At 46.7% G+C, this 27,795-nt stretch overlaps 1 protein-coding gene across 1 annotated transcript in view; it reads left to right on the top strand.

Moving 5' to 3' along the window:
- Positions 1-6,825: 6,825 nt before the first annotated feature.
- Positions 6,826-27,795, top strand: part of SNX19 (sorting nexin 19) — a 41,838-nt gene continuing 20,868 nt past the window's right edge. The window contains exons 1-8 of the mRNA XM_080983418.1: positions 6,826-9,250; positions 10,028-10,166; positions 11,158-11,258; positions 11,582-11,701; positions 12,234-12,364; positions 15,624-15,720; positions 16,525-16,720; positions 20,669-20,798. Coding sequence (XP_080839544.1) covers positions 7,616-9,250; positions 10,028-10,166; positions 11,158-11,258; positions 11,582-11,701; positions 12,234-12,364; positions 15,624-15,720; positions 16,525-16,720; positions 20,669-20,798 — 2,549 coding nt within the window. The 5' untranslated portion in view covers positions 6,826-7,615. The remainder of the gene's footprint in view (positions 9,251-10,027; positions 10,167-11,157; positions 11,259-11,581; positions 11,702-12,233; positions 12,365-15,623; positions 15,721-16,524; positions 16,721-20,668; positions 20,799-27,795) is intronic.

Raw genomic sequence — 27,795 nt, 5'->3', positions numbered from 1 at the left:
AAAATTACTGAACCCCCTTGGAAGCAGGAGAAGAGGGGGGAACTTTTTCTGGACTGTTTAAACCTGCAGAAGAGAGAGTAAAGAAAAGCAATTTTCCATCGTCTTGAACCTGGGAGCGGGGTGTCAGGACAGACGTCTTCGGGAAGTTCATTGACTATAGACAAACGTTTTTGACAGATAGTTAAAAGAAGAGAAACATATCGATTCCATTGTTCCCCTTCGCATCTAAAAGGAACAAAATATTGACAAAATATCTGAAAAAGGAAACTTTGTTGTTAGATCTGCTTTAAAAAAAAAAGAAAGAAAAGAGATGGATACAAATAGAAGCTTTTTCCCCTAGAGGGAGCTTGCGAAACTGTTATTAAATCTGAACTGGGGAGCTTTGCAGCTGCAATAGATTAAGATCGTGGGATCAGACTCTGACCTTGTACAAGAATGTACTCGGAGGCTCTGGTGCTTGCCTTCTGCAAGACAAGTGCTTTATTGGAACAGTTACATGAGAAGACGGATTTGATGACTGTTGTGATCGGAAATTTTGGACAGGCAGTGGGTACCTATATAGAACCCATTCAGGAATTAATCCAGGAGTGTGCTCTGACAGATCAGATGAGGGAGGAGGTTGTTGCTGGACCTCGGGAGGCAGAGATGGAGGGAACTGTGGCCCAGCAGGAACATGAGTTGTTGGATTTGACGAATGAACCTGGAAAAAGCCAGATTTGGAGAGATAGAGTCTTGTTTGGCTTGGAGATGGGGGGTTGGATAGACCCCCCTATGCAGGGATGTTTTGACCTTTCAAGTCTGGCTTTGGGCCGGGAGGAGTTCAGAGTTGTGGGGGCCCTTAACTTTGGAGGGACCTTGAAACATGCTTTTAAATACCACATGGAGTTCAGTGTTGACTATGGAAAAGGGGCTGATCTGTCGAGAAGGGACAAAAATATTGTCAAGCTGGAGTCTCCACAAGTGAAAGGAGCAGAAGACAAAGTAAAGTACAGGTATAAATATGAAGAAGACCTGCGGAAGGGACATGGAAGAGATTTAAGAGCCTCGGACATAAGGTTACCAGGTTGATGAACTAGATGGATGGGATAGAAAGGACTGACAAAACCTGAGACCAGGAGGAAGAGACGTTGGATGAAGATTGGAAGAAAGTTTTAAAAAATTTATTTAGGAAAGTTTTGTAAAATTAATGAGTATTAGAAAAATGTTGGAACGAAATTATTTGGCTTTAGCAGAAATGTTAAAAAGAATTATGTAAGAATATGTTAGGGTTATGAGAAATTGGTATAAATAAGATTTAAGTTTTAAGTTTTAGGGTTTTTTATGGTAAGATAAGGTTAAAATAGATTAAGGTAATTTAATGACAGAATATTATGAAAGATGGAAAGGATTTGCTGAGATAAGTAACAACTAGAATACAAAAAAGGGAGGTGCGAGGAGGTCGATGAAATAAGGTAATGACAGTTAAGGATTTGGGAATATTGGATCTGTTTTTAAATTTTTTGTTTATTTTTGCTTTCTGATTTTGATGTATTATGTGTTTTGCTTTTTCTTTTCAACTTTGATTTTTGTATTGTTTAATTGTTACTTGTTTTTTCCTTCTTTTTTCCTTTGTTTCTTTGTAATCTTAAAATTCTCAATAAATATCATTTTTTAAAAAAGGATGATATGTTTATGGATAATATGTTTTGTTTTAATTTTGAATAAAAAGTTATTTTTAAAAAAAACACTCATGGGTTGTTGGTGGGGCAGATATTATGCAAACTGGGCCACCAGGTTTGTTGTTGTACAGATAAAACAGAGGGGGGGGGGGAGAGAACCATGTATGGCACCTCTTTGGAGGAAAGTAGCAATAGAACTGTAATAAATAAACTGGGTGAAAAATTCTGCGCTGGACACAAGCTTGAAAGTGCCACGCATTTTGTACTTGCCTTGTAGAGATTCTCCCAAGCCATCTTTGCTCAGAGCAAAGGGCAGCTGCTGTCTTTCGGGAAGTGTAAATGCTACCAGGAGAGGAGCTATATCACATCTCAAACTCCCAACATAAGTAGCATTAACACCTCTTGGAAAGAAGAGAGGACCTTTCCCTTCTTTGTTCCCTTGGGCCTCGCAGAGGTTTAGAGTGGGAAACAACTTTGCGTCTTCATTTTGATGGCACAGCAAACATTCCTGGAGTCAGTCAGTGTTGACAGAAATGGATAAATCTGGGTTTCCCCAGTGCTTTTTTCCTAAAAAAATGTTTAGGGGTACTCTCATTTTGACACAAGAAAACCACCATTTCATAGTTCAAATTGGGAAAAATAAATACAGTAAATGGACAAAAGTACAAAGATTCACAAAATGATTAGGGGTATGTGTCCCCCTGAATCCCCCCCCCCCAGAAAAAAGCACTGGGTTTCCCTCATTGTATTGGTTCTCCCCCCCCCCCATCTTAAGTGCAGTTCTCCACATTTTCTTAAGTTCTCCACATCAGTTAGTGATTTATTTTTAAAAGACCTCATGAAAACTGTTTAGCATTTCAGCACAGATTTCTCCTACTACACGGATTGGGGGGGGGCAGTTTTGCCTAATATACCCATTTCTGCAAAGCCATTTCACCATATACGGTGTAATTTTAAAGGCTGTTTTAATAAATTTATAGGTATACATTTATAGACACACTTTAACCTCATGCGTACATAAGCTTGGCTGCAGAACCGCCTTGCAACATCTGGAGAAGTACAAAATGCTAAAGGACGACTGTGCTTCGGTTTTGTTTGCGAGTTGCATTGGAAAGCGCAAATCAGGTTCAGTTTGCCTTTTGACATGAACTGAATCACATCCCTAAGTGCAAACAATACCAAGCTGTTTGGACTACAGTGGTACCTCGGGTTAAGTACTTAATTCCTTCTGGAGGTCCGTTCTTAACCTGAAACTGTTCTTAACCTGAAGCACCACATTAGCTAATGGGGCCTGCTGGTGCTGCCGTGCCGCCGGAGCACGATTTCTGTTCTCACCCTGAAGCAAAGTTCTTAACCCGAGATACTATTTCTGGGTTAGCGGAGTCTGTAATCTGAAGCGTATGTAATCCAAGGTACCACTGTAGTGGTCTAATTTAGAATAAGGCCTTTGTTCTTATGCTCGAAAGGCAAATTCCTTCTCTTTAACTGCAGGGGAAGCTGCATAGGCTGAGCCCAGTTGTTGTTCCATCCAGCTCAGGAATGCCTGAACGGACTGGCAGCAATGGCAATCCAGGGTTTCAGGCAATGGATATTATCAACTCTACCTGGAGATGCCTGTTGGGATGTGAAAAGAGGAGAGGATATCTATCTTTATTACATACTAGCCTTCCTTCCCCACGTTTGTGAGTTCAGCAGAGTGCTATCCCTTTGCAGCTTAAAAGGGAAGCTTAGACAGGCTGGTTTTAGCCCTTTATTTTATGTAATCCAGGATGCTTTAAGGCAGACTGAATTCACCTGTTATTTCCCCCTTTAAACCATAATCACAAAAACAGTCTTGTAAAAGGTAAAAAAGATAGCATTTACGCACTCAGAATACTTGTGGAAGAGTAACAGGTACAGCAGCTTTGTTCAGGCAGGCGAAGAAGAAGAAGAAGAAGAAGAAGAAGAAGAAGAAGAAGAAGAATTTATTTCTACCCCGCCCATCTGGCTGGGTTTTTAAATGGTAATTTATTTACAAATACATACTTAAATCTAGTTTAAGATGGAACGGCTGTCCTACCTCGCAGGGTCGGCGCTACCCCAGGAACCTCCTGACTCTGTGCAGAGTTGGAAAGCTGCAATGGTGGAAAGCTTATGTTGGTTCTGGGTTGGCATCTGACCTGTGTTTCTGGAACCGCATTAGCTTCCTCAATGCCAAAGACTGAACCTGCAACCTTCTGCATGCAAAGCTGATGCGCTCCCACCAAGCTGTGGTCCTTTCCCAAGAAAATGTACAGTACCTTTTCTCAGGCAGAACAGCACAGGATCTGGTTCTTCTGTCCCCAGTCTAATAGTGCTGGGGTGAGTTTTCCTGATGTTCTTTTGGTGCTTAGAATCCTTCCTGGGACTGCCTGTCAGTGCGCTGCATACAGCAATGTGGAAACCCTGAGACAGCTTTAATAGGTGCAAACCATTAAAAAAAGAAATCCCCTGGAAATCCCCTTCTTGCCCCTGAGTAACAAAAGTGCCCAATTTAACTCCATCCCTCTACCCCACCCCAATTCCAGCCTTCTTTCCTAAAATTCACAGGTAGTTTTCCAGCAAAAGGAAAGGGCTTTTTTCCTCCTGGCTAGGAATAGCCTCCCTTGGGGGGGGGGTGAGGCTGGGGGATTTTCACACTTGATGTGCTCTGGCACTGACTTTCCAGGGAGTTTCCGCACAAGGTTGTATAACACGTTCAGCTGAATTGCTCTTACTAGCCCCCACCCCCGGCCACCCAAAATAAAATAATCATCTTAACAAGCTCCAAGGAGAGGCAGTAGCGGTCTGTGCAACAGCTTGGAGCAGGAGTGATAAGTCTGGAAGTCCCCAGTCTCAAATCTCACCCCAGCTGCATAACTAAAGGGCCTTAAGGAAGTTTGCAGCAGGTGCAACTTCTCATGCGCAGCCAAGCGAGATTCGCTCTTGCTGGATCTGCAACTTGCAAAGAAGCCGACATTTGGGCAGGAAGCTGTGTCCTCGTGTCCCAAGGCACAATAAGTCAAAGGCTGTGGCTGCTTATTGGAGAAGGTGCTCTGTACATGCTCAAGGGTGCCTTTTAAATCAACGCTTCCTCATTTATAAGGACTCTGCAACTCAAAATGGGTTGGAACACGACCAGATAAGATGGTGGGAAGGCCTGGGTTTTCTAAGGGGCTAAAGGCAAGGGCTGCCTGCTTTAGATCAGCGCTGCTGTGTTCAAGGACAAAGGGCAGTGAGACAACCAGAAGACCACCAAATCCATCATTGGCCAGGTGCTTGGAAGGTCCCCTCGCTGCCCTGACCTGGCCATACCACCATTCACTGCCAGGCCTCCCTCCAGATGCTTTTCATGTCTTGCTCATTTAAGACTGTATAGAATCTTTATTCCCAATACAGTGATACCTCGGGTTACATACGCTTCAGGTTACAGACGCTTCAGGTTACAGACTCCGCTAACCCGGAAATAGTACCTCGGGTTAAGAACTTTGCTTCAGGATGAGAACAGAAATCGTGCTCCGGCGGCGCAGCAGCAGCGGGAGGCCCCATTAGCTAAAGTGGTGCTTCAGGTTAAGAACAGTTTCAGGATAAGAACAGACCTCCGGAACGAATTAAGTTCTTAACCCGAGGTACCACTGTACTGATGATGGGACTCATTGATTGGAGAATACTTTTTTAAAAAAGTCTTTATTATTTGCAAAGGGAACCTTTGTATGAATTAATACTATATTATCCCTCTGTAGCTGTGCTGTGTCTTTGTACTTTTGTCCTTCCAAGCTGTTACGCTTTTTCACATTTTTTATTAGTTGTTTCCTTTCTTTTGTTACGTTTGCACTTTATTGCTGATGTTAGCAAATAAATAAAATACTTCCAGGCTGTGATGCTGTATGGTTTAATTTTTTAATTCTTTGTTTTTGTTACGTTTGCGCGTTTTGTTCCTTTGTTTACAAATCAGTAAAAGGTGGTGCTTTTATTGTAATGATCTCTGTGTTTTAATAGATCGCACCCACCCACCCACTCACTCCCATTGCTTTAATTCCTATTGATGTTTTTTAAACATTACACACACACCTCAATGTTTTTAGAAGTTTCTACCTTCTATGTGAGCTGCATTGAGTCTGTCAAGGGGGAAAGTGTGATATATGCATGGGTGAGGCCAGGATTTATGGGGGCGGGCAGGCATTATGTTGAAGGGGAGGCAGAACCGAGTTATCTGCAACACAATTGGTCAGTTAGTTAAGTATTTTTATTTACATGATTGGGGGGGGGGGGAGCACCTGCCTACACACATATCCCAGCTGCGATAGCTCACTCTGTAGAGCATGAGATTCTTAATCTCAGGGTTGCGGGTTAGAGCCCCACCGGGGGGTGAAAGATTTCTGCGCTGCTGGGGTGAATTAGATGACCCTCTACAATTCTAGCCGTTTAGCTGTCCACGTGACCCGGAAAGCTGTCTGTGGACAAACGCCGGTTCCCTCGGCCTGAAAAGCAAGATAAGTGCCGCAACCCCATAGTCGCCTTTGACTGGACTTAACCATCCAGGGGTCCTTTACCTTTTACCTTACCTTACAAGCCAAGCTTCTTTGCCTCTTCCCAGCCCCAGCTAAGAGGACCCCTGTTCTATTGCTCTTTTACACTCATATTTACACGCACCTCCAGTCAAGGGAGGGCATAAAACCTGCCCCCTTTTGCCTAAGTTAGCTGGCTGCAGCTAGTACTTTCTGGGGCAATCCGTCACCTCCTGCACTCTTTAGTCTTGCAAAGAGATGCTTAACATACCTTTGACTGGAGACACTAACTTAACAAGGAGTTGAGCCTGACTACTTTTGCAGGCTCTTTCTTGACATCTTACCGATATGAAATCAAATGCATATTATATATATACAATTTTACAACTCTCTTTCACACACACACAATTCTTCTATTCTATTTTAAGCCGAAGGACAGGTCCCCTCCAAACCATCTATATATATGGATAAACAAACAAACACATACACACACACACACACACACACACACACGTGTATTTGAATGAAAAATGTGTATGGTTTGGAGCGGACCTTCCCAGCGTCGGGCGTCGGTCGCCAGATGGCACTGCTGCCGCCTCCGCCGTGGCTCTGCCGCTCCGCCTCGCTGTCCGGACGCCTCTTTAGCAGCGAGACCCAGGAAGCGCCCGGAAGCCCGGCCGGGACTCGGAGCCTTCCTGCGCCGCCCTGCCTGCGCCGCCTTGACCCGGGCGGGCCGGCGCGGCGAGAAGCTGGGCGCGCGCTTTGGGGAGCCCCCGGGACTGACCTGCCGCGCGCCAGGGACAGGCTCTGCGCGCTGCAAAGCGAAGCGGGGAGAGAGAGAGGCGGCGTTGGACGTCTAGCTGCGCAGGAAGGCAGCCTCGTCGGTCTTCGCGAAAACCAGCAGCCCTCCCATCGCCACCTTCCCCGGGGTTGCTTCAAGGGGGGAAGAAGTTCGGGGAGTTCTTTCTACGAGAGCCGTTTGCTACCTCGCAAATACCGAGCGCGGGAGAGGACGCTTTGCATTTGCGGCTTGCGTGCTTCTTCTTCTTGTCCTTTTTCTTTGCCTTGCAACTTTCCCCCGTGCTCCGCTTGGCTTGTCACAGCCTTTCCTGGCAGCTTAAATAAGGCTTTGCCCTGAAGCTAGATGGTACTTGCAGGCTCCCTGCTGCTTTAAATCTATTAGCGAATATAACAATAATAATAATCGAAAGAAATGCTTCTTTAAATCCAGCTTGGGTGAGCTTTCTTTGATAGCAATGCTTTATTCACTGGAAAGAAGTGGCTGAACTAATAAGCCTTTGCTCTGGCAATCGCAGCATCCACGCTGCCGTAAATATGTGAGCACTAATGTTGAAAATAATAAGCATGCCTATTTAAATCCAAGCCTTCGCTAGCCAAAGAGAGCCATGCTATTTTATTAAATAGGAAGAAGTTGGGTGGGTGAGACAGAAAATGCTAAGGATCCGGGATCCGGGTGCTGGCTTGGGCGACATGACGGGCAGCCGGAAGCTGCTAGCCGTGGGGGCCGTGCTGGGATGGCTGCTGGTCGTCCACTTGCTGGTCAACGTCTGGTTGCTTTGCATCCTCTCGGGGCTGCTGGCGGTGCTGGGTGGCTGGCTGGGCTCCCAGGCGGTGATTGGGACCAGCAGCAGAGTCCACCTGGAGAGGTTCCTCCTCCTAGAGAGCAGCCCTCCAAACCCCGACGCGGAGCAGCAGCTGGACAAGGAGATCGAGGGCATGATAGGGAAGATCGTTCGGGATTTCGTGTCCTCCTGGTATCGGTCGGTGAGCAGCGAGCGGGGCTTCGAGGACGAGGTGAAAAAGGCCATGATGGGCCTGGCTGTGGAGCTCAAGAGGCGGATGTCCTTGATAGACAAACAGGCTCTGACCCAGAAGCTGCTCCTGCTTGGAGGTTGCCACCTTCAGACTTACAAGAAAGCCCGGGAGAAAGCGGAGATGGGGCAGAGCTCTGGAGACCCTGCCCAGAGGGCCCATCACCTATGGCGAGCGTACTCAGAACTGTCAGACCCCCACGTGGCTGTCCAGAGCCCCGCCAGCGAGGTCGATTATGCTCGGCGCATCGTGGACTTGCTCCTGCGCGTTCTGGTGCCTGAGCCGCACCTGGAGACCAGGACTGGGCGCTTTGTGGTGGTGGAGTTGGTGACTTGCAACGTGCTGCTGCCCATGATCAACAAAATGGCGGACCCAGACTGGCTCAACCTGCTGCTGATTGGGATTTTCTCCAAGATCAAAGCTGCCGGAGGGAATGAGAAGCCGGAGACGGCGCAAGCCCTTTCTCCAAGCCAGCCTGCGGTACCCAGTTCATTGCCACTGGCCTTTCTGTCGGAAGCCGCCCCGGAGAACAGGGCAGTTTCCCCGAATTCTGAGCCGTCGATCGGAGACGCGCTTGACGGCTTGGAGTGGAAGGAGCCTTTCAGCAGAGAGCTGAGTGCTGACTTGGATAGTAGGAGAGTTAGCACCTCTTCCGTGCCCTGCCTCCAGCCTGATACCCTGGAGTCCTTCTTCCCCTGCGAAGACCTGGAAGTTGAGTCTCCCGTGTCCGAAGTAGGAAAGGACTCTGCAGGGCTCATGCCCCGGGAGGAATTCCTTGTGGAGTCCCTCGCCGCCCTGGAGGGAGCTGAGAGCTTGTTTCAAGAGGATGGCCTGGGCGCCAAGGGCAGGTACTCAGAGTATGCTGCCGGGTCCAGCTCCGAAATGAGGCCCCGAATCCCCTCCTTGAGCCCCTGCCCCGACATCCAGATCGAGGCTGCCGAGGAAAAGGAGGAGACCTTGGCTTCGCTGACGGCTCTTTTGGAGGACTCGGAGAAGACCTTCCTCAGGCGGCCGTCCTACCTGGACAAGGAGCTGGTGGCTTCTGAAAGCCTGGCCCACAGCCCTCAAGACCTTGCCCAGCTGCCGGGGCTGCTGTCTTCGTCCCCCACTGCCCCCTTGGGCACCTTCAGCTTTGAGCCGCTCAGCAGCCCCGATGGGCCTGTCGTCATCCAAAACCTGCGCATAACTGGCACCATCACTACCCGAGAGCACAGCGGGACAGGATTCCACCCCTACACCTTGTATACTGTGAAGGTAACTCAGTTGCTCGTCTCTTTGTGGTATCGTAAAATCCTAAGAGTTGGAAGGGAACCACGAGGGTCCTCTAGTCCAACCCCCTGCAATGCAGGAATCTTTGGGCCAACATGGGGGTGTGGAACCCACAACCTTGAGTTTAGGAGTCTCATGGTGTACTGACTGAGCTGTCCCACAGAGCCAGGAAGCAGAATATGTTGCACCTGCATGTCGGTCGCAAGCATTTTTCTAATGTTTTTGTAAGTCTTGAAAGGTCTATTCTCTAGAGCAGGCCTTGGGTTCCCTGATGTTGTTGGGCTCATAGCTCCCATTGTCCATGCCGCCTGGGAACAGTGGAGGCCGTAGTCCAAGAACATATGGGGAACCAAGATTGGAGAGCTCTGAAAGAGGAAAAGTTGCTTTATCCAGGGACATTGGTAGGCCTATTCCTACCTCTTTTTTCTTAATGGTGACACAGACCATTCATAACTCTGAGCGGGGCAGTGGGGTGCGGTAAGTGAAGACAAGCTGCAATAATTATAGCGTTCTTCGCTGCTCCTCTAAGGAGCCATTTGGGGTCTAGCTTACATATCTGAGTTTCTAACACTGATGGGGAGTTGGGGGGGAATACAGATTGGGTTGTCTGGATCCAGCTCGCCACCCCTGCTTTCCTTCTGGACCCTCATGTCTCCTGTGTTTTCATGTAGAAAGTATCCAGTGGCATGAAAATTCTTACGTCTAGTCTTTGGCTACGCGTGGTTTCCTTTGGTAACGTGTGGTCTTCTCTTTCCCCCGCAGTATGAGACGACTTTGGACAGTGAAAATGCCAGTGGCCTCCAGCAGGTAGCTTACCACACCGTGAACCGGAGATATCGAGAGTTCTTGAACCTACAAACGAGGCTGGAGGAGAAGCCAGACCTGCGGAAGTTCATTAAAAGTTAGTGCTGAGTCTTGCTTTCTGCAGGAGCTCTTTCATAGGGTGGCCCTAGGCAAGTCTCCTGTTTAATTTCAGTTGAGTGCATATAACGTTGCGGCCTTGACCTGCGCCTCCATGGACAGCTGTGAGTCCAAAATGACTCCCAAGCTCCTAATGAAGACCCACCAACCTTTTCTGGTCACTGAAACATTCTTATTTCTGCTTTGTGCTTTGGGACCAGCAGGGATTGGTACACCACTCCTGTACCAATCTGGTACTCAAAGGCATGCACAAAGTGTTATTGCTGACCATCCTTTTACTTAGGAAACTGTCCTATGCTGAGTCCATCTAGCTCAATAATCTTTTGCAATTCTCTTCTCCTGGAGACTATCCAGAGCCTGATTCTGTGTATCTTCCAGAAGGCGGTATAGCACCTAAAAATAATAATCAAGCTGTCTCGTGATAACAAGGGATAAAGTAGTACAATTAGCATCATGTTATCCACCCAAGGTGTTGAAATGTGGCAGGATGTAAGTTCAAATGGAGAAAATAAATTCTGCACTTCCGCAAAATCTCATGTCACGGACTGAGAGTGATGGATAATGTTAATTAACCACCAAAGATGGAATTTGAACTCTTGCCCGCAAAACTCACACATAACATTTGCCTGCCACACCTCTCTTCCTCTCCTCACTGTTTCCCCCCTCCCCAAAAGAAAATAACCAGCTTCTTTATTTATCTTTACTATTAGTAACCAGAGCTGTAAGGGCTTTGCTTGATAAAACTTCTTTTGGTATCGTTTTTTGGGTTTTTTTGTGGCTGTTCCTCTGTTGTGTTTGAGTTACGTTCTTTAAAATCTTCAGTTGTGTTTTTGTTGTTGTAAATTGCTTTTCCTTGGAAAAGCAGCACACCAATATTTAAATAAATAAATGCAACAAATAAGCTAATGGGATTAATGTTGCATTGCAATAAGGTGTTTTTTCCCCTTCTTCATTTTTTTTCTACCTTCCAGATATTAAAGGTCCAAAGAAGATCTTTCCCGACCTTCCTTTTGGTAACATGGACACAGATAAAGTAGAAGCCAGGAAAAGCCTCTTGGAGTCATTCTTGAAGGTGAAGGCTCTTCTCTCCTCTCCTGCCACATAATTTCTCTTAGCAGGTTTATTTTACTTTTTAAATAAACCTTGCCAAGGAGACTGGGTAGGGTCATGGTTCAGTCATTTTAAACCAGGGGTCAGCAACCCACATGTAAACCAGGTAGTGCAGGGCTGAGGCACCATTTGCTGTTTTACATTACATTTACAATAGACCAGTGTTTAGGGACCTTCTACTTGTTTCCAGCGCTGTTTGTGGCTATGGCTATGGCTAACCCTGGTTAAAGTCTGCCCAAGCGTGCTTCTAAACTGACCGCGAGAGCGTTCTTCTTCTTCTTCCAGCAACTGTGCGCTATTCCTGAGATTGCCAACAGCGAGGAAATGCAAGAATTCCTGGCCCTGAACACAGACGCCAGGATCGCCTTCGTTAAAAAGCCCTTTGTGGTCTCCAGGATTGACAAGGTAAGGGTGCTCAAAGCACAAATGCAAAACATTAAAAAGAGCAATAAATCCTGTTCAAATAACCCAAGATTGGCTCCATACATTTAAACCAGGGGTCAGCAAACTTTTTCAGCAGTGGGCCAGTCCACTGTCCCTCAGACCTTGTGGGGAGCAGGACTATATTTTGGAAAAAATATGAACGAATTCCTATGCCCCACAAATAACCCAGAGATGCATTTTAAATAAAAGCACACATTCTACTCATGTAAAAACACCAGGCAGGCCCCACAAATAACCCAGAGACACATTTTAAATAAAAGGACACATTCTACTGATGTAAAAGCATGCTGATTCCTGGACCGTCCGCGGGCCAGATTTAGAAGGCGATTGGCCCGGATCCGGCCCCCGGGCCTTAGTTTGCCAACCTGTGATTTAAACCATTTTGTGCGAAAATGGAGAGAGCAGAACTTTGGCCCTGGCAATGTCAGAAGGTCTCCTGTGATCCCTTTTTTAGCTGAACGCCCCTCTCCTCTTTTCCCCATCCTTCTTGCAGATTGTGATGAACGCCATTGTGGACACTTTGAAAACGGCCTTCCCCCGGTCTGAGCCGCAGAGCCCAACGGAAGAGCTCAGTGAGGCAGAGGTGGACGGGAAACCCCAGAACGAAGGGAAGAAGGCTAGCAAGTAAGGGTGCCACTGGGGGCCAATCCTCCCATCAGCTTTGAACATTGACCTTCGTTCTGAGTGGATACTCCTTTAGATGTCACTATATAAGCACGACCAAGAGAGTTTGTGTGAGAAAACCGCTAAGCATTTCAAGTTCACTAGTTTTAACACTTCAGACTACAGAGGTATGGGGTGGAATTGCCTGCATGGGAACTCAAGGAGAAAGCAGGCCCCAGAGATGAGATGATGCACCCAGAATTTTTGGCCTGGTTCACACATCATACTGAGCCAAACCACGGAGTGGCCGCCGGGACCAGTACATTTCTGAGCACAATTCAAAGTGTTGGTGCTGACCTTTAAAGCCCTAAATGGCCTTGGTCCTGTATACCTGAAGGAGAGTCTCCACCCCCATCGTTCACTGCCCCATGAGATCCAGCGCCGAGGGCCTTCTGGCAGTTCCCTCATTGCGAGAAATGAGGTTACAGGGAACCAGACAGAGGGCTTTCTCGGTAGTGGCACCCACCCTGTGGAACGCCCTCCCTTCAGATGTGAAGGAAATAAGTAGCTATCTTATCTTTAAAAGACAACTGAAGACAGCCCTGTTTAGGGAAGTTTTTAATATTTAATGCTGTATTGTTTTTAACACTCGATTGGGAGCCACCCAGAGTGGCTGGGGAAACTCAGCCAGATGGGCGGGGTATAAATTTATTATTATTATTATTATTATTATTATTATTATTATTATTATTTTGGGTGGACTCCCTTGGGATGGGATTGCAGCCAGTTTGCTCCCCTGCGGCCATTGTGCTGCTTTGCCACCCCAAGGGAAACCGTAGCTTGGCCTAGCATGCCGTCTGAACCTGGACTTGCAGCTTAGTTCCATAAGGTACCGAAAAGAGTATGTCCACCCCCACAGCCCTCCCACCCTCAGTCCCAAAGTGCTCACTAGGTTTTGGGAAGAAGGCTGGAGGACTCTTGGACACTGTTAGAGGCCTCATGCTTCCTTCCCAAAGCCAAGCACCACTTTAAACCAGCTTTAGGAAAACAGTGGAAGGGCTGGGGGGGCGGGCGCATCAAATGTTACCCAAGGCCACCAGAAAGACACTGAGGGCCGCATATAGTCCTTGGGCCACGCGTTGGACCACCCTGCATCCAGGAATGTCTTTAGCACTTGACTTGGCTGAATGATTAAACTGGCACTTGTTGAGTGCAGAAACCAAGCTGTGCAAGGTTATATTTTTGGCCGCACAAAAGGATCCTATCCTGAGTTTTCCACCGAGCGCCACATGTTGTTCGGAGGCAATCAGTCGTGAAAGCCAGCGGACACTCGGCTCCTTTATCTGGAGGAGTAGCTGGTTAGTTGGCAGTCAGTGTTTGCCGTTACTGAACATGTGCAGGTCGATTGAGGCCGTCGCTGAGTCTTTGCTGGAATTAGGAGTGTTGTCATCCCTGTGCTGGTATCTGTAGCATTTTTCCTTCTTCCTGGAAAGAGATTTCTCTTCAGGAAAGCAATCCAATGGGGGGAATTGCATTCTTCCAAAACTAGAGAAATCTTGGCAGGAAAGAACATTCCTTAGCAATCAACAGACTTCTTGCTTTGTCTAGGAAGCCAGTAGACCCCTTCCAAATAAATCAAATTTCCCCACAGCCATAGACTTGACAGCGGATTTTGCAGTTATCAGATGTGTGTCTGGGTGTTTGGGAAATCCTGCTTTTAAATTGCCCTTCCAAAAGCTGTGCGGTGTGTACTATTCAGTGTCCTTCAGAAGGAGCCCCCAGCTGTATATCTGCTGTATTTTGAATGAAGCTCTGGACACCCCCATACCAGAAAGCATATTTCGCAGATGGAAACAGGTGCAGAAAATGCAAAATGAATATATCAGGGGGCTGAAACTGCTTCCTTGCAGATTGCAGTGTTAGCTAGGCTGGTTCTGGGTCCACACAAAAGCCTTATGTTTGAAGGCAGCACCTGTTTCAAAATCTTTCCAGTTTAAAGATAACCCTGAAAACAGAGAGTTTTCAAGAATGGTTATGATAGTGTGCTGAGTTCCGTTTTCTATCTTTTAAACTATTGTAAGTCACCTTGGGGCTATTTTGGGGTCTGCTAAATTAAATCTATCATAGTTGGGAATTTGCTCATCGAGTGCTAGTACCTGAACAACAGATTGAGCAAGCAGGTTGTGGGTCATGCAAAACACTATTTTGAATAATGATTTTTATAAGGTAGGGTAGGGGGCACTGGGAATGAGTTTACGGAACCAAAGGGCCCTGGAAAAACCACTGATTTAAATTATAGTAAAGATTTCAGCTACGTTTTCCTTTGTACATATCAATCAGTGTCCTATTGCTTGTTTGTTTTGGTGATATTTGTTTGTTTGTTTGTTTTGATGACCACCCTACATGATGCCACAATTGGGAATAGACCCTATTTTTCTGGCCTTTGGTCACTACCCCGGGCTTGTTCCTGTTGCTGCCTTGTGTAGGTGCCTCGGTAACATTTCATTAGCAGGATTTTTCTATGATTCTTGAAGGTTCAACTCAATAGTAATGAGGTGTGTGTACCTTTTCTCTAAAGCACATCAATGTAAGTGCACACATATGACTGCTCAATTTGCTAATCTTGCGGTTGTGTCCTTATAAAACGCATAAAAATCCTTAGGCACTGTACACAGATTTTTTTTAAGAAAACCAAATCAGTCTTGTGTTTTTGGACTTACAATCTAGGAGACATAATAAAATCACAGAATTGTAGAGTTTGAAGGGATGCCAAGGATCGTCTAGTCGACCCCCATGCAATGCAGGAATACGCAGCTGTCCCATAGGGGGATAGAACCCACAACCTTGGCATTATCAGCACCACGCTCTAACCAGCTAAACTATCCAGGCCGTACTAGAACTTGGGATTGCCCAATGAAATTAATTGCTAGGAGATTCAGGACAGGTAAAGCACTCCTTCACTCAGGGCATGTGGAAATATTTGTGTGAGAGTGAATGTTGTTGGTCACTGGGTTAAATGACTTGAAAAGGGGACTAGGTGCATTGGAATATATTTTATGCTAGTCATTCTTTTTAAGAACTTTATTATTATTACCTTCTATTTTTACTCCTCTTGCCTTTATGATGTTATGTAAAATAACTTTGGGTACAGTGGAGTTCACGCATTCAGCTACCAATAGTTAAGTCAAGGAGCCTGCCTGTGTGAGCCAGCCTTGAGCTCTTTGGAAGCAAAACGGGTTATAACAGGTAAATAACAATTCTGGGGTTTTCTCTTTCGCAGGCCTAGGCTGAGATTTGCATCCAGCAAAATTGCTCCGGTCCTGAACGTGCCTGGAGCGCAGGAGAAGATTGCATATTCTTTCAAGGAAGGCACCGCTGTAAGTGTGCACACATGCCCGAGGAAATCTGAATCATAGAAGTGTAGAGTTTAGAAGGGACCCTGGGGATCGTCCAATTCAACCCCTTGCAATGCAGGAATACGCAGTTGTCCCTTACGCAGATCGAACCTGCTACCTTGGCATTATCAGCACCATGCTGTAACCAACTGAGCTATCCATGAATCCGGGCTCCCCGCAGGAGCCACCCCACTGAGTCACTTCAGCGGGCAGGACTGAGTTGTTGCCATTGTTTTTCATTTAATTTATTTCTATTTATTCAATTTCAATTTTTGGTAATAATATTTATTGAGTTTTCCATTTTAATAATCCAGTAATAACCACATTAAAACATTCCAAATTACAATAAAAAAGCCAAATATATTGCCAAATTATATATCTTTGGGTGACTTCCCATGCTCTGAATTTTGCGGAGTGCTAATCATCTAATAGCACATTGCATTTCATAATTAGTCAATTAACCATTCCGATGTTAATCCTTCACTTAATTTTCATTTATGTTTACAACCACTGGTCTGTTCAAACTTTCGTCTTCATAGTTCTGTGTGAAATATTTCCCCCCGTTGTTATCCACATTCCAGCCATTTCATATTCGATTTCTATCCTGCCCTGACTCTCAAAGGAGCCCCGTTGTTACGATTTGCTACATATCTCTCCTGCCTTCCCCCTAAGGAGCTCCAAGTGGGGCATGTGGTTCACTCCTTCCTGCGTTTATCCTCACATCAACCCTGAGAGGTAGGCAGAGAGGCAGCGACTATGGCAGTGAGCGGCTCCTTCTTCTCTCAGGTCTCAGAGTTCCTGTCTCTGGCAAGGATGGAGTCCTTCATCCAGAAGCAGGAGAAGCTGATGGAGGCCGTGTTTGACGAGAGCCCAGAGGGCGAGGGAGACAGAGATCCTAATGCCTTTAGATGTGCATCCAGTTTGGACATCGGGAAGCCCATGAAGGCACCACAGCAGCCAGCAGAGGGCAGCAGCAATCCTGGTAAAAAATCTAACCTGTGCTCTGTTCCTGTTTCGCCTCGTACTATTGTTAACTGGCCACCCCAATCCCCGCCAAGCCATGCATGGCATTCCAGGCATCTTGACCCTCCGCCAAGGTCTGTGCTGCTTTGCGGTGAAGACTGTTGTAGCTTTAAGAAATATGATTTATCCACCTAGTTACACCTTCAGTCTGCATGGAGGGTGTTCAAATCTTGCAGCATGGTCGTCTCAAGCAGGGCTTGTTCCCCACGGCAGTGCAGCTAGACTGGGAGTCCAATAGAAAAAAGACAGTCACAGAACCAAGAAATTGCACAAAACAAATGAAATGCCATGAAAATCCCTGAAACGAGAAGTAATCAACTAGAAATTACTACAGAAAGAAATGTATTGGATTTTTAGATTTGGTTCCTTAATTCCGTCAGGTCTCAATTCTTATATTGACTTTAGTTCCTTCTTATAATAATTTCTTACAACTCTATTTAATATTACTCTTGTTATTCTTTACAAACCTTAGAAATCCCACCCTTTGTTTGAACTAGATGGCCTGTCCCTTTAAAAATTCTTTCACCCTTTCTTTAACATCAGCAGTTAGGAGCGTTTCAGCCCTGTTTCTGAGTTTGTTTAAAATCTAAAACAGCTTATCTCATATTCCTTTGTAAGTTTTTTAAAAACCTTTTTGTAAAGGCAGTACTAGAGTTTTCACAGCCGAGTCCTCAACTCCTTATTACTATTGCTTGGCTTTCTTCAAATAGGGCTATGTCTGAAACATGTCATTGAGGTTTTCATACCTTTTTTGTAAACTCAGGGAAGCGTTTCAGTCCTGTTCTTGAGTTTGCTTAAAATCATTTAAGGTTTATGATTTCTCTATTTCCTTCTGAGGAAACTGAATAGTTCAGTGAAACGAGGTTTGTAGCTGGCATCCAGTTAAGGCTTTGTTCAATTCTAGGCTAATTTTTTCCTTAAACTTTTTGATTTTTGTTATTTAGTTTAATTCTATAGACTGGGAGTCCAAGGCATCTCAGCCAGCCTGCCTCCAGCCAGCCTGCCCAAGATGGATCTCAGTCTTTTTTCCTCTCCCCTCTTCTTCCCAGCACAACTTGCTAAAGAATCTCTTTTCCTGTTACTTCACATCCAGTTACCTTGATAACCTTCTGTCTGCCCAGGCCCAAGAATTCCTCTCAGATGGGTCATCAACACCTTTTGTCATTTTAATGCCTCTATTCCAGGTGAGGCCCAGGCTTGGGAAGGAAACTTAGCCTGCCTTTTTCCACTGGCCTGTAATCTTCCCTTCAATACTCCAATTAATCAAAATCCTACCATTTAATAATTTCTAGGGTTTAGAGGATTCCTCCCTCCCCCCAACTTAGAACACTATTATTACTGAATTGCTTTCCAGGCAATGTACAAATTACAAAAAAAACACAGCTTTAACTCTGTTAAAAACAACACAGAAAATGACAACAGATACATTTAAAGACCATGCGAAGCGGACACCCATGGCAGAGACCCATTCATCTGGCTGGGAAATCCTCTCGGAACAAAAATGTCCTCAGTTGTTTGCAGAAGCAACGGAGAGCAGGCACCTGTTGTATATCTCAGCAGGGATGCTGTTCCGCAGAACAGGGCCAGTCACATTAAAGGCCCTGCTCTCCTGAGTTAATTGTGGAGCATGTAAGAATCATAAAATTGTAGAGTTGGAAGGGAGGCTGAGAGTCATCTAGTCCAGCCCCTTACAATGCAAGAATCTCAACTAAAGCACCTGAGACCCATAGCCATCCAAACTCTGCTGAAAAACCTCTGAGGAGGGAGAGTCCACAGCATTCCAAGGGAGTCTGTTCCCCTGTCAAACAGCTCTTACCGGGTCATCAGGGTTAGAATATTCTGGAGGGGAAGGCTCTTCTGGAGAAATGCCTGGGATGTGGTTTTCCAGAGATGTCCGGAATGTGAACCTGTTCTCTTCTGCTGACCTTTTGGAGTGGCCTAGTGGGCGGGGAGGGACACGAGTGGCGTTGTGGGTTAAACCACAGAGCCTAGGACTTGTTGTTCGGTCCCTGCTCCTGCCAACCTAGCAGTTCGAAAGCATGTCAAAGTGCAAGTTGATAAATAGGTACCACTCCGGCGGGAAGGTAAACGGCGTTTCCGTGTGCTACTCTGGTTCGCCAGAAGTGGCTTAGTCATGCTGGCCACATGACCCGGAAGCTGTACGCCAGCTCCCTCGGCCAATAAAGCGAGATGAGCGCCGCAACCCCAGAGTCGGCCACGACTGGACCTAATGGTCAGGGATCCCTTTACCTTTACCTTAGTGGGCGGGGAAGAAGAGAGTCAAAGCTGGGTAATTGAAGCCAAAACGTAGAGCTGGATCCCAGTTGGACGCTGCTTCTCAGGAGGCCTGGCCTTCTGCTCCTCCAACATTCAACCCTTTCCCCTGAATCCCTTCCCATCCTGAAATTGTCTTATGCTGTGATGAGCAACAAAGTCATTAAAACAGGGCTGTTTGCTCTGTGGATGATGGTCTCCGCAGCTGACTCAGGATGCTACCACAAGGTGGCAGCGGACCACCATGAATTAAAGGAACAGAGGAAATGGGGAATGGGCAGCCATAGCAAATTAATGGCATAGTTTGAACGCTGACTTAAGGCTGCTTGATAGCCGGTCCCTCTGTCCCTCCAAGAAATGCTGGGAGCTGCAGTCATGCTCCTCATTGGCCCTGCTCCATATCCTCCTCCTGACTGGCTGGAATGTCCCCTTGAGCTGTGATGGGGCTGCTTGCTGGAGTGGATGGATGGAGAGGGGAAATTTATTTCATTTGCTTGGTTGCAATGGATAGATAAGCGCTGGATCTGTTGCGCCGCTCACGTTTGCTTCTGGGTCCACCCGCTGCTGACAGGTGACTCACAATAGCCTGAGAGCTGGTACAGAGCTGTCCTGATGGTGGCTTACTTGGAGTCAGGCCATTGGTCCATCTAGCTCAATATTGTCTACCCTGGCTGGCAGCCCCCAGAAGGTTGCCCCCAAGAGGTGTACACAGAGAGAGAGAGAGAGAGAGAGAGAGAGAGAGACCTCGCCTGTGAGAAGGAGAACACAAAGATGCATATCGATAAAAAAATGCTTCTCTACTCCTGCACTGAAGCATAATTTAGCTTGATGAGAGCAAGTTGGTGTGAGCTGCATTCTTCCCATGGCCATAGCTGCAAGCGGTTCGGAAGCTTTCGCTTGCAGTTTCAGCTAGCCATGGTTTACTGCGTTGTTCAAATCCTAAAAGGTACTGAACATTAACTATGGTTTGTCGAAACAAACTAGGTTCATATCAACTAGGTTGACTTGTTTCAGGCATTGTTAAGTCAGGTTTGGACAACACAAAAGCTGGCCTTAACTCAAACTGGAAGTTTATGAAGTTCTCCCAGTAGATGGAAGAAGAGTTTGGATTTGATATCCCGCTTTATCACTACCCTAGGGAGTCTCAAAGCGGCTAACATTCTCCTTTCCCTTCCTCCCCCACAACAAACACTCTGTGAGGTGAGTGGGGCTGAGAGACTTCAAAGAAGTGTGACTGGCCCAAGGTCACCCAGCAGCTGCATGTGGAGGAGCGGAGACGGGAACCCGGTTCCCCAGATTACGAGACTACCGCTCTTAACCACTACACCACACTGGCTCTCCAGATGGAAAGGAGTGTTAAAGCTGGACACTTGCTGCAGCTGATTCTTTTCACAGTAAACTGTGGTTTAGCACAGGGATGGGGAACCTATGGCCCTCTAGATGTTGTTGGACTCCCAGCTCCCAATAAGTCCCACTAGCTTGGCCATTGGTTGGGGATGATGGGAGTTGTAGCACTGCAGTACCTGGAGGGCCACAGGTTTCCCCATCCCTAGTCTGGATGGATGGACAAACAGCCTCACCTGGTGCAAGGCAGTTTACTTACCTTACCTTTATGTTGCCTTGACTTTGGCAGAGTCGGAGACAATACTGGCGGATGTTGCCTTGGACCTCCTCCGCCTGGTTATGGTGGATCACTGGAGCTGGCTGTGCACGGAGAACATGCAGAAGGTCCTGCAACTGCTCTTTGGGAGCCTGGTCCAGAGGTAAGTCATGCGACTGGAGGAGGAGGATTTGAACTCGGTGCTGAGAGTGGTCAGGCCATTCAGCTCTCTGTAGGCTTTGCCTGTAGAACAGGAGTGGGGCTGCCATCATCCCTGATGGCTGGAACACATGGGGACTTGGAGTCCAACAACATCTGGAGGGGCAGAAGGTTCTTGCCTACATGTTTCTGCATTATATAGTAGAGTCCTCTCCACAAAGTCAGCTATTTCGACCAGGCATATGGAACCCAGGCTCTTCCAGGTGTTACTGGAGTACAGCTCTGATTGTTGGCCATGATAGTTGGATCTGGCAAGAGCCCAGCATCGACCGAAAGGCCATAGGTTGCCCATCCCTGCTGATAAGAGTCAGATGCACACTGTTAGCCAGCCATGAATCTCCATCCAGGAGTAATCATAGCTTTATGAAAGAGACTTCAGCCTGGTCTACTTCACAGGGTTGTTGTGAGAATATAGACAGGGAAGAGAAGCACATATGCCACCTTGAGCTCTGTAGAGGAAAGGAGAAATAAAAATGTAAGGAATAATAAAAGAGACTGATGTTTAAGAAAAACCTTTCTCGGTTGTTAAAGTTATTGGATTATAACCAACAACGCCTTCTCCTGATGCTGAAAAGATCTGAGTTTAGAGGCCCTTGGGAGAGAATTCCGTCAAAGTGAGAGACCCTGCAGAGAAGGCCTTTTCCCCAGATGAAACATCCCTGCCCTAAGGTATCTGACCTAGCTAGGGATGATGGGAGTTGTAGTCCAAAAGCAGCTGGAGACCCACATTTGGGAAACACTGGTGCCGGCAGTACTGACCTGGACAGACCGATGGTCTGGCGCAGGAACATAAGCTGCATTTTCCAGTGTTCATTCACTGGATCAATCAACACAAGCTTTAGTTGATTCACCTACTGTTTGGGCCTTGGGCGCTGGACCATCTCTGGTGCTCAGCGACCCACCAGCCCTCCTCCTGCAGCAGACAGCCCCAGAGGACAACCGTCTGGGGTAGATGAAGGACAGCGTGTTAGCGGTCTGGCTTATTTGAGCTCCTTTGAGGCGTAGGTTGCCAAGAACCACAGAGGTCAAGGGGATGCTGACAGGTGCTGGAATGCCCGTTTTCTTTTTAAAGAAAATTGGGTCAGGAAGAGTGAGTCGCATCTCCTAAATGGGCTTCTTAAAAGTAGATGGACCAGGCTGGAAACTGATACCCAGAGAGAGACGAGGCACAAGGGCTTTGAGAGGAATGTCATTGCCTGCTAATGCGCCGGACCCTGGTAGCCTGGGGCTCAGGTCATGCGGACTTGGTATTTATTTATTTTTTAAGAGAGAAGGAGTCACACGCTAAGTTCCTGCCTTGGCTTGGAATCTCAAGGGGGACTCAGCAGAGAAAATGTCCCTTGCGAGGCCGTATTAGGCGAGGAACTGCAAAGCCAGCAGCCTTTGGTTTCTGCAGCTGCGAAACGGGTCTGGAGCAGGGTGGTGCTTTTTCCAACATGGTTTGGGTGCTCAACTTGGGTGCTTTTTCGCAGCATGCTTTGGGTGCCCCCCAGCACCCATGCTTTTCACCTGCAACATGGAACTTGAATGATAGGAGGGTTGCAGAGGGACGGGTGTGTGTGAAAAGGCAGGGATGGAAATTTTTTTTAAAAAATGATATTTATTAAAATTTTAGAAACAAAAAATTACGTAGTTAAAAATAAAAGAGACAAGGAAAAATACAGAAAAAAGAGAAAAAACATACAAAATACAAAGTATAGAATTTTTTTTAGAAAAAACACTTAAAGACAAATTAATCCTTCCGTATCTTACATTTCATTTCCTTGCTTCCCTGACCTCCTCTCACCTCCCTTTTTTGTATTCCAATTCCATTGGTTAATTTAGCAATTCCTTTCCCTCTTTGTTTTTATCTTAGTCCTTTAACTTAATATATTATAGCTTTAGATTCTCACCTATTAACCATCCATTTTTGCATACACCTTTATGACATTGCTGCTAAAACCACTTAACTTCATTCTGACATCATTCTAACATTCATTAATTTTACAATATTTCTGTAAGTAGTCTTTAAATTTCTTCCAATCTTCTTCCACCAACTCTTCACCCTGGTCTCGGATTCTGCCAGTCATTTCCGCCAATTCCATGTAGTCCATCACCTTCATCTGCCATTCTTCCAGAGTGGGTAGATCTTGTGTCTTCCAATACTTTGCAATAAGTATTCTTGCTGCTGTTGTAGCATACATAAAGAAAGTTCTGTCCTTCTTTGGCACCATTTGGCCGACCATGCCCAGGAGAAAGGCCTCTGGTTTCTTCAGAAAGGTATATTTAAATACTCTTTTCATTTCATTATAAATCATCTCCCAGAAAGCCTTAATCCTTGGGCACGTCCACCAAAGGTGAAAGAATGTACCTTCAGTTTCTTTACATTTCCAACATTTATTGTCGGGCAAATGATAGATTTTTGCAAGCTTGACTGGTGTCATGTACCACCTATATATCATTTTCATAATATTCTCTCTTAAGGCATTACATGCCGTGAACTTCATACCTGTGGTCCATAACTGTTCCCAGTCAGCCATCATTATGTTATGTCCAACATCTTGTGCCCATTTAATCATAGCAGATTTCACCGTTTCATCCTGTGTATTCCATTTCAACAGCAAGTTATACATCTTTGACAAAATCTTAGTTTTGGGTTCTAACAGTTCTGTTTCTAATTTTGATTTTTCCACCTGGAAGCCAATTTTCTTGTCCAAATTGTATGCCTCCATTATCTGATAATAATAAAGCCAGTCTCGCACTTTGTTTTTTAATTTCTCAAAACTCTGCAATTTCAGTCTATCTCCCTCTTGTTCCAAAATTTCCCAATATTTCGGCCATTTGACCTCCATATTGAGCTTTTTCTGAGCCTTCGCTTCCATCGGTGACAGCCACCTTGGGGTTTTATTTTCCAGTAGGTCCTTATATCTTATCCAGACATTAAACAATGCTTTCCTGATAATATGGTTTTTAAATGCTTTATGTGCTTTGACCTTGTCATACCACAAGTATGCATGCCATCCAAATACATTATTAAAACCTTCTAAATCCAAAATGTCTGCGTTTTCAAGAAGCAGCCATTCTTTCAACCAGCAAAAAGCTGCTGATTCATAATAAAGTTTAAGGTCTGGCAGGGCAAACCCACCTCTTTCCTTTGCATCTGTTAGTATTTTAAATTTTATTCTAGGCTTCTTGCCCTGCCAGACAAATCTAGAGATATCTCTCCGCCACTTCTTGAAACAGTCCATTTCGTCCACAATTTGCAATGTTTGAAACAGAAACAACATTCTAGGCAATACATTCATTTTTATAGCAGCAATACGGCCTAGCAGTGAAAGCTTTAAATTTGACCAGATTTCTAAGTCTTTTTTCACTTCCGTCCAACATTTTTCATAATTGTCTTTAAATAGATTCGGCAGGGATGGAATTTTGCCGCAGTTGCCACTTGTTGCTTATAGAGCACCTCAGAATCTTCCAGGCTCTGTCCACAATAAAGTTTTGAACAGGTGAGATGCTCTGTTCACAGTCTGAAGAGAAGAAGGTGGCAGGATGCTGGGAGGGGGCTTTGATGCAGAGAGATGTTCAGAACAGGCTCAGGTGAGAAGGGTAGCTTGGCGGGTGTTGCGCGTGAGTCAAGGCAGGAGGATTGCTGCGGCTTCTCTCAGGAACTCGCAGCAACTTGGAGACCTTTCAAACTGAGCTGTAATTTTTTTTTAAGCCTTTGACGATAACCTCTATATCTGAAAGCTGCGGCTGCTGCCTCATACAACAGTACAGTCATACCTCGAGTTGAATGTGCTTCAGGTTGAGCGCTTTCAGGTTGCGCTCCGCGGCAACCCAGAAGTAATGGAGTGCGTTACTTCCGGGTTTCGCCGCTCGTGCATGCGCAGACGCTCAAAATTATGTCACCCGCATGCGCGGAAGTGGCAAAACGCGACCCGTGCACGCGCAGATGTGCCGTCGCATCTTACGTTCTATTCAGGATGCGAACAGGGCTCCGGAACTGTATATAAATGAAGAAATAACAAAGCAAAAACCCACGATAGGCCCTGGCATTGAATGACGACACCCTCTTGCCCTGCAGGAAACATTTTCTATCCTACATTTTTTCCCCCTCCAAGGAACTCAAGGCGGCGTACGTGGTTCCCCATCTCATCATTTAATTCCCATGACAACCCTGTGAGGTAGGCTAAGCCAGGAAGCAGCGACTGGCCCCCCAAGGTCACGCCCAGGGAGCTTTGTGGCCGAGTGGGGGACTTGAATTCCAGTCTCCCAGGTCCTAGTCCTCATTTAACCCCACAACATTCCTGTGAGGTAGGCTAGGCTGGGAGGCAGCGACTGGCCCCCCAGGTCACAACAGTGAGCTTCGCAGCCGAGTGGGAGATTCGAACCCTGGTCCTAGTCTGGCACCCCAACCCACTGCACCACCACCTCTCTCGCCTCTCACTTTCGCCTTCCTTCCCAATGTTGGGAAGGGAATCTTGCCTTCTAAATTTCTCCCGGTGATTAGTTTTGTGGCAGTGGCCAAGGGAGAAGAAAACCAGATGCCCGAAAAAGGTATTGCTCAGGAAGGCAAGCAGCCCCCACCCCCCTTGCCCAAAGCGTGTGTTAGGCCGATCCAATTATGCAACGGTGGAACGAGCCTTTTTTTGGTGGCTGGACGGGGAGATGGGGGAGGGAGGGTCGGCCAAGAGATGAGATCATCCGGAGCCAAGAAAAGATTCCCCGCTTGGGTGGTCTCTTAAACTCAGCCCGTAAACAAATCCCTTTGGGACCAATGCAGGCATTAGAGTACTACGGCTAGCAAAGCATGCTTGTGTAAGAATCTGCTGTAAAAAGAGCAGCCGAGGGGGGTGGGAGCAAAGCAGGTTTGGAATCAGAATTGTCAAGCGGGAAGGGACCCCAGAGGGTCATCTAGAGCAGCCCCTTGCAATGCAGGAATTGCACCTTCAGAACTCCTGTGGGGTCCCCTCCCCACACAACAGTTTGCCCCTTTTTCTTTCTTCCTGGAAGTCAGTGGCAGCTATGGATGTGCTAGCAAGACACCATTGGGGTGCGTGAGTGGGCTAAGTCTCCTGAACAGCTCAGTTGGTTAGAGCGTGGCGCTGATATCTCCAGGGCTGCAGGTTCAATCCCTGTATGGGGCAGCTGCTTATCCCTGCATTGCAACAGGTTGCACTTGATCAGTGTTTCCCCAACTTGGGTCTCCAGCTGTTTTTGAACTACAGTTCCCATCATCCCTTATGGCTGGTCCTGCGAGCTAGGGAGGATGGGAGTTGTAGTCCCAAAACAGCTGGAGACTCAAGTTTGGGGAACACTGGTGGTGGCAGTTTGGAAAACACCAGAGTAGATGATCCTCAGGGTTCCATCCAACTCTGCAATCCTAAGATCCTGACTGTTAAGATGCAAGCCCTCTTTTCATGGCACAGTCCCTTCATCTGCATAGCCCCACCCCTCAATCTGCATATTTTTTACCCTGGATTCCGCACTGGGATGCAGTGTTGGGAATGCATTGATGCACACGCTCCCAGTGGCAGCCAGCATTGCATTCCCCCCAAATGTGCTTGGACTCCCAATATGCGTCAGTCCCAGCCAGCATGACTATAGGAACATAAGGAGCCTGGCTGCTGGATCAGACCAGCGGCCCAGCATCCTGCTCTCACAGCGGCCGACCAGATGCCTGTGGGGAACCCCCAACCAGAATTCAAACACAAGAACCGTCTCTCCTCCTGCGGCTTCCAGAAGCATCACTGGCTCCAACTGGGGAGGCAGAGCATAGCCATTGTGGCTAGTAGCCATCAATAGCCTTAACCTCCAGGCCCAGGGTTTGAATGTGCCCCCAAACCTCCCTCTCTGGTCCTCTGTATTCTCCCTTGCTTGGCCCTGCTTCAGGTCCCCCTTCAGTGTTTCTGCCTGCCTGGAATGTGTCCTTGGACTCCAGTAAGGTTTCTTGCTTCTATGAATTAGAGCAATGTTTCCCAAACTTGTGTCTCCAGCTGTTGTTGGACTGCAACTCCCATCGTCCCTAGCTAGCAGGACCAGTGGTCAGGGATGATGGGAACTGTAGTCCCAAAACAGCTGGAGACCCAAGATTGGAAAACACTGGATTATAGAAGGTAGAGAGGCGTGTAGCAGTGTCTGTAAAAACGTGACTATTGTACAGAGGTAGAATTGGCACCATTGCCCCAGCCACCTTTGCCTCTGGGCCCAATCCACGACCGGTAAGTGGCCCTCGGAAGATTGCCCTGAGAGGAATGTGGCCCTCTGGTTGACAAAATTTTGTAGGATATTCTTCTCTTTGCATTGGCAAAAGGACTGATAGTTTTGGGAAGGGCGGGGGACTGAAATTCAAGGACTTTGAGAGAGAGCTGCCTGCGAAGGAGGAACGAGCAACAGCGTGTCCTGGCTATTAATGGCTTTTGGTGTCATTAGGTGAGAGGACAGTGAGCATCCCAGCTATCTTGATCCCTTTCTTTGATCCTGTGAGTCAGCGGTGGGATAAAAATACGGCGCGAGACATCTGTACCCTGCCCTCAGGCTGTCCTCTTTGGCACTGGATGCTAGTGTGTCAGAGGGACAGGTAATGCTAGCCCATCGGTTGGTGCTGAGCACTGAGACAAAATGATGTTTTTGGCCCACCTGGCTTCTGCCAAAGCAGACCTGTTGGGATGCACAGAATCACAGAGTTGCAGAGGATCGTCTAGTCCAAACTCCCTGCAATGCAGGAATCTTTTTCCCAATGAGATTAAGAATCTCAGGCTCTACCTACTGAGCTGCCCCACCTTTCATTGAGGTGTTATGTGGATTCTCATGCAGATGAATCCAGACCCATAGAACGCAGCCCTGTGGAACTCGAGGGGCAGCCCACAGAAGCCCAACTGATAAAGCAGACCGAGACGTGATTTGGAGAGGGAGGAGGGATCGTGGGTGGGGATATGTGTAAGTCTGCGAGGAACACGACA

This window comes from Podarcis pityusensis (assembly GCF_964106645.2).
Source record: "Podarcis pityusensis genome assembly, chromosome: 15".
NCBI lineage: Eukaryota > Metazoa > Chordata > Lepidosauria > Squamata > Lacertidae > Podarcis > Podarcis pityusensis.
The sequence above is the reverse complement of the archived record's forward strand: the minus strand, read 5'-3'. Positions and strand labels throughout refer to the sequence as shown.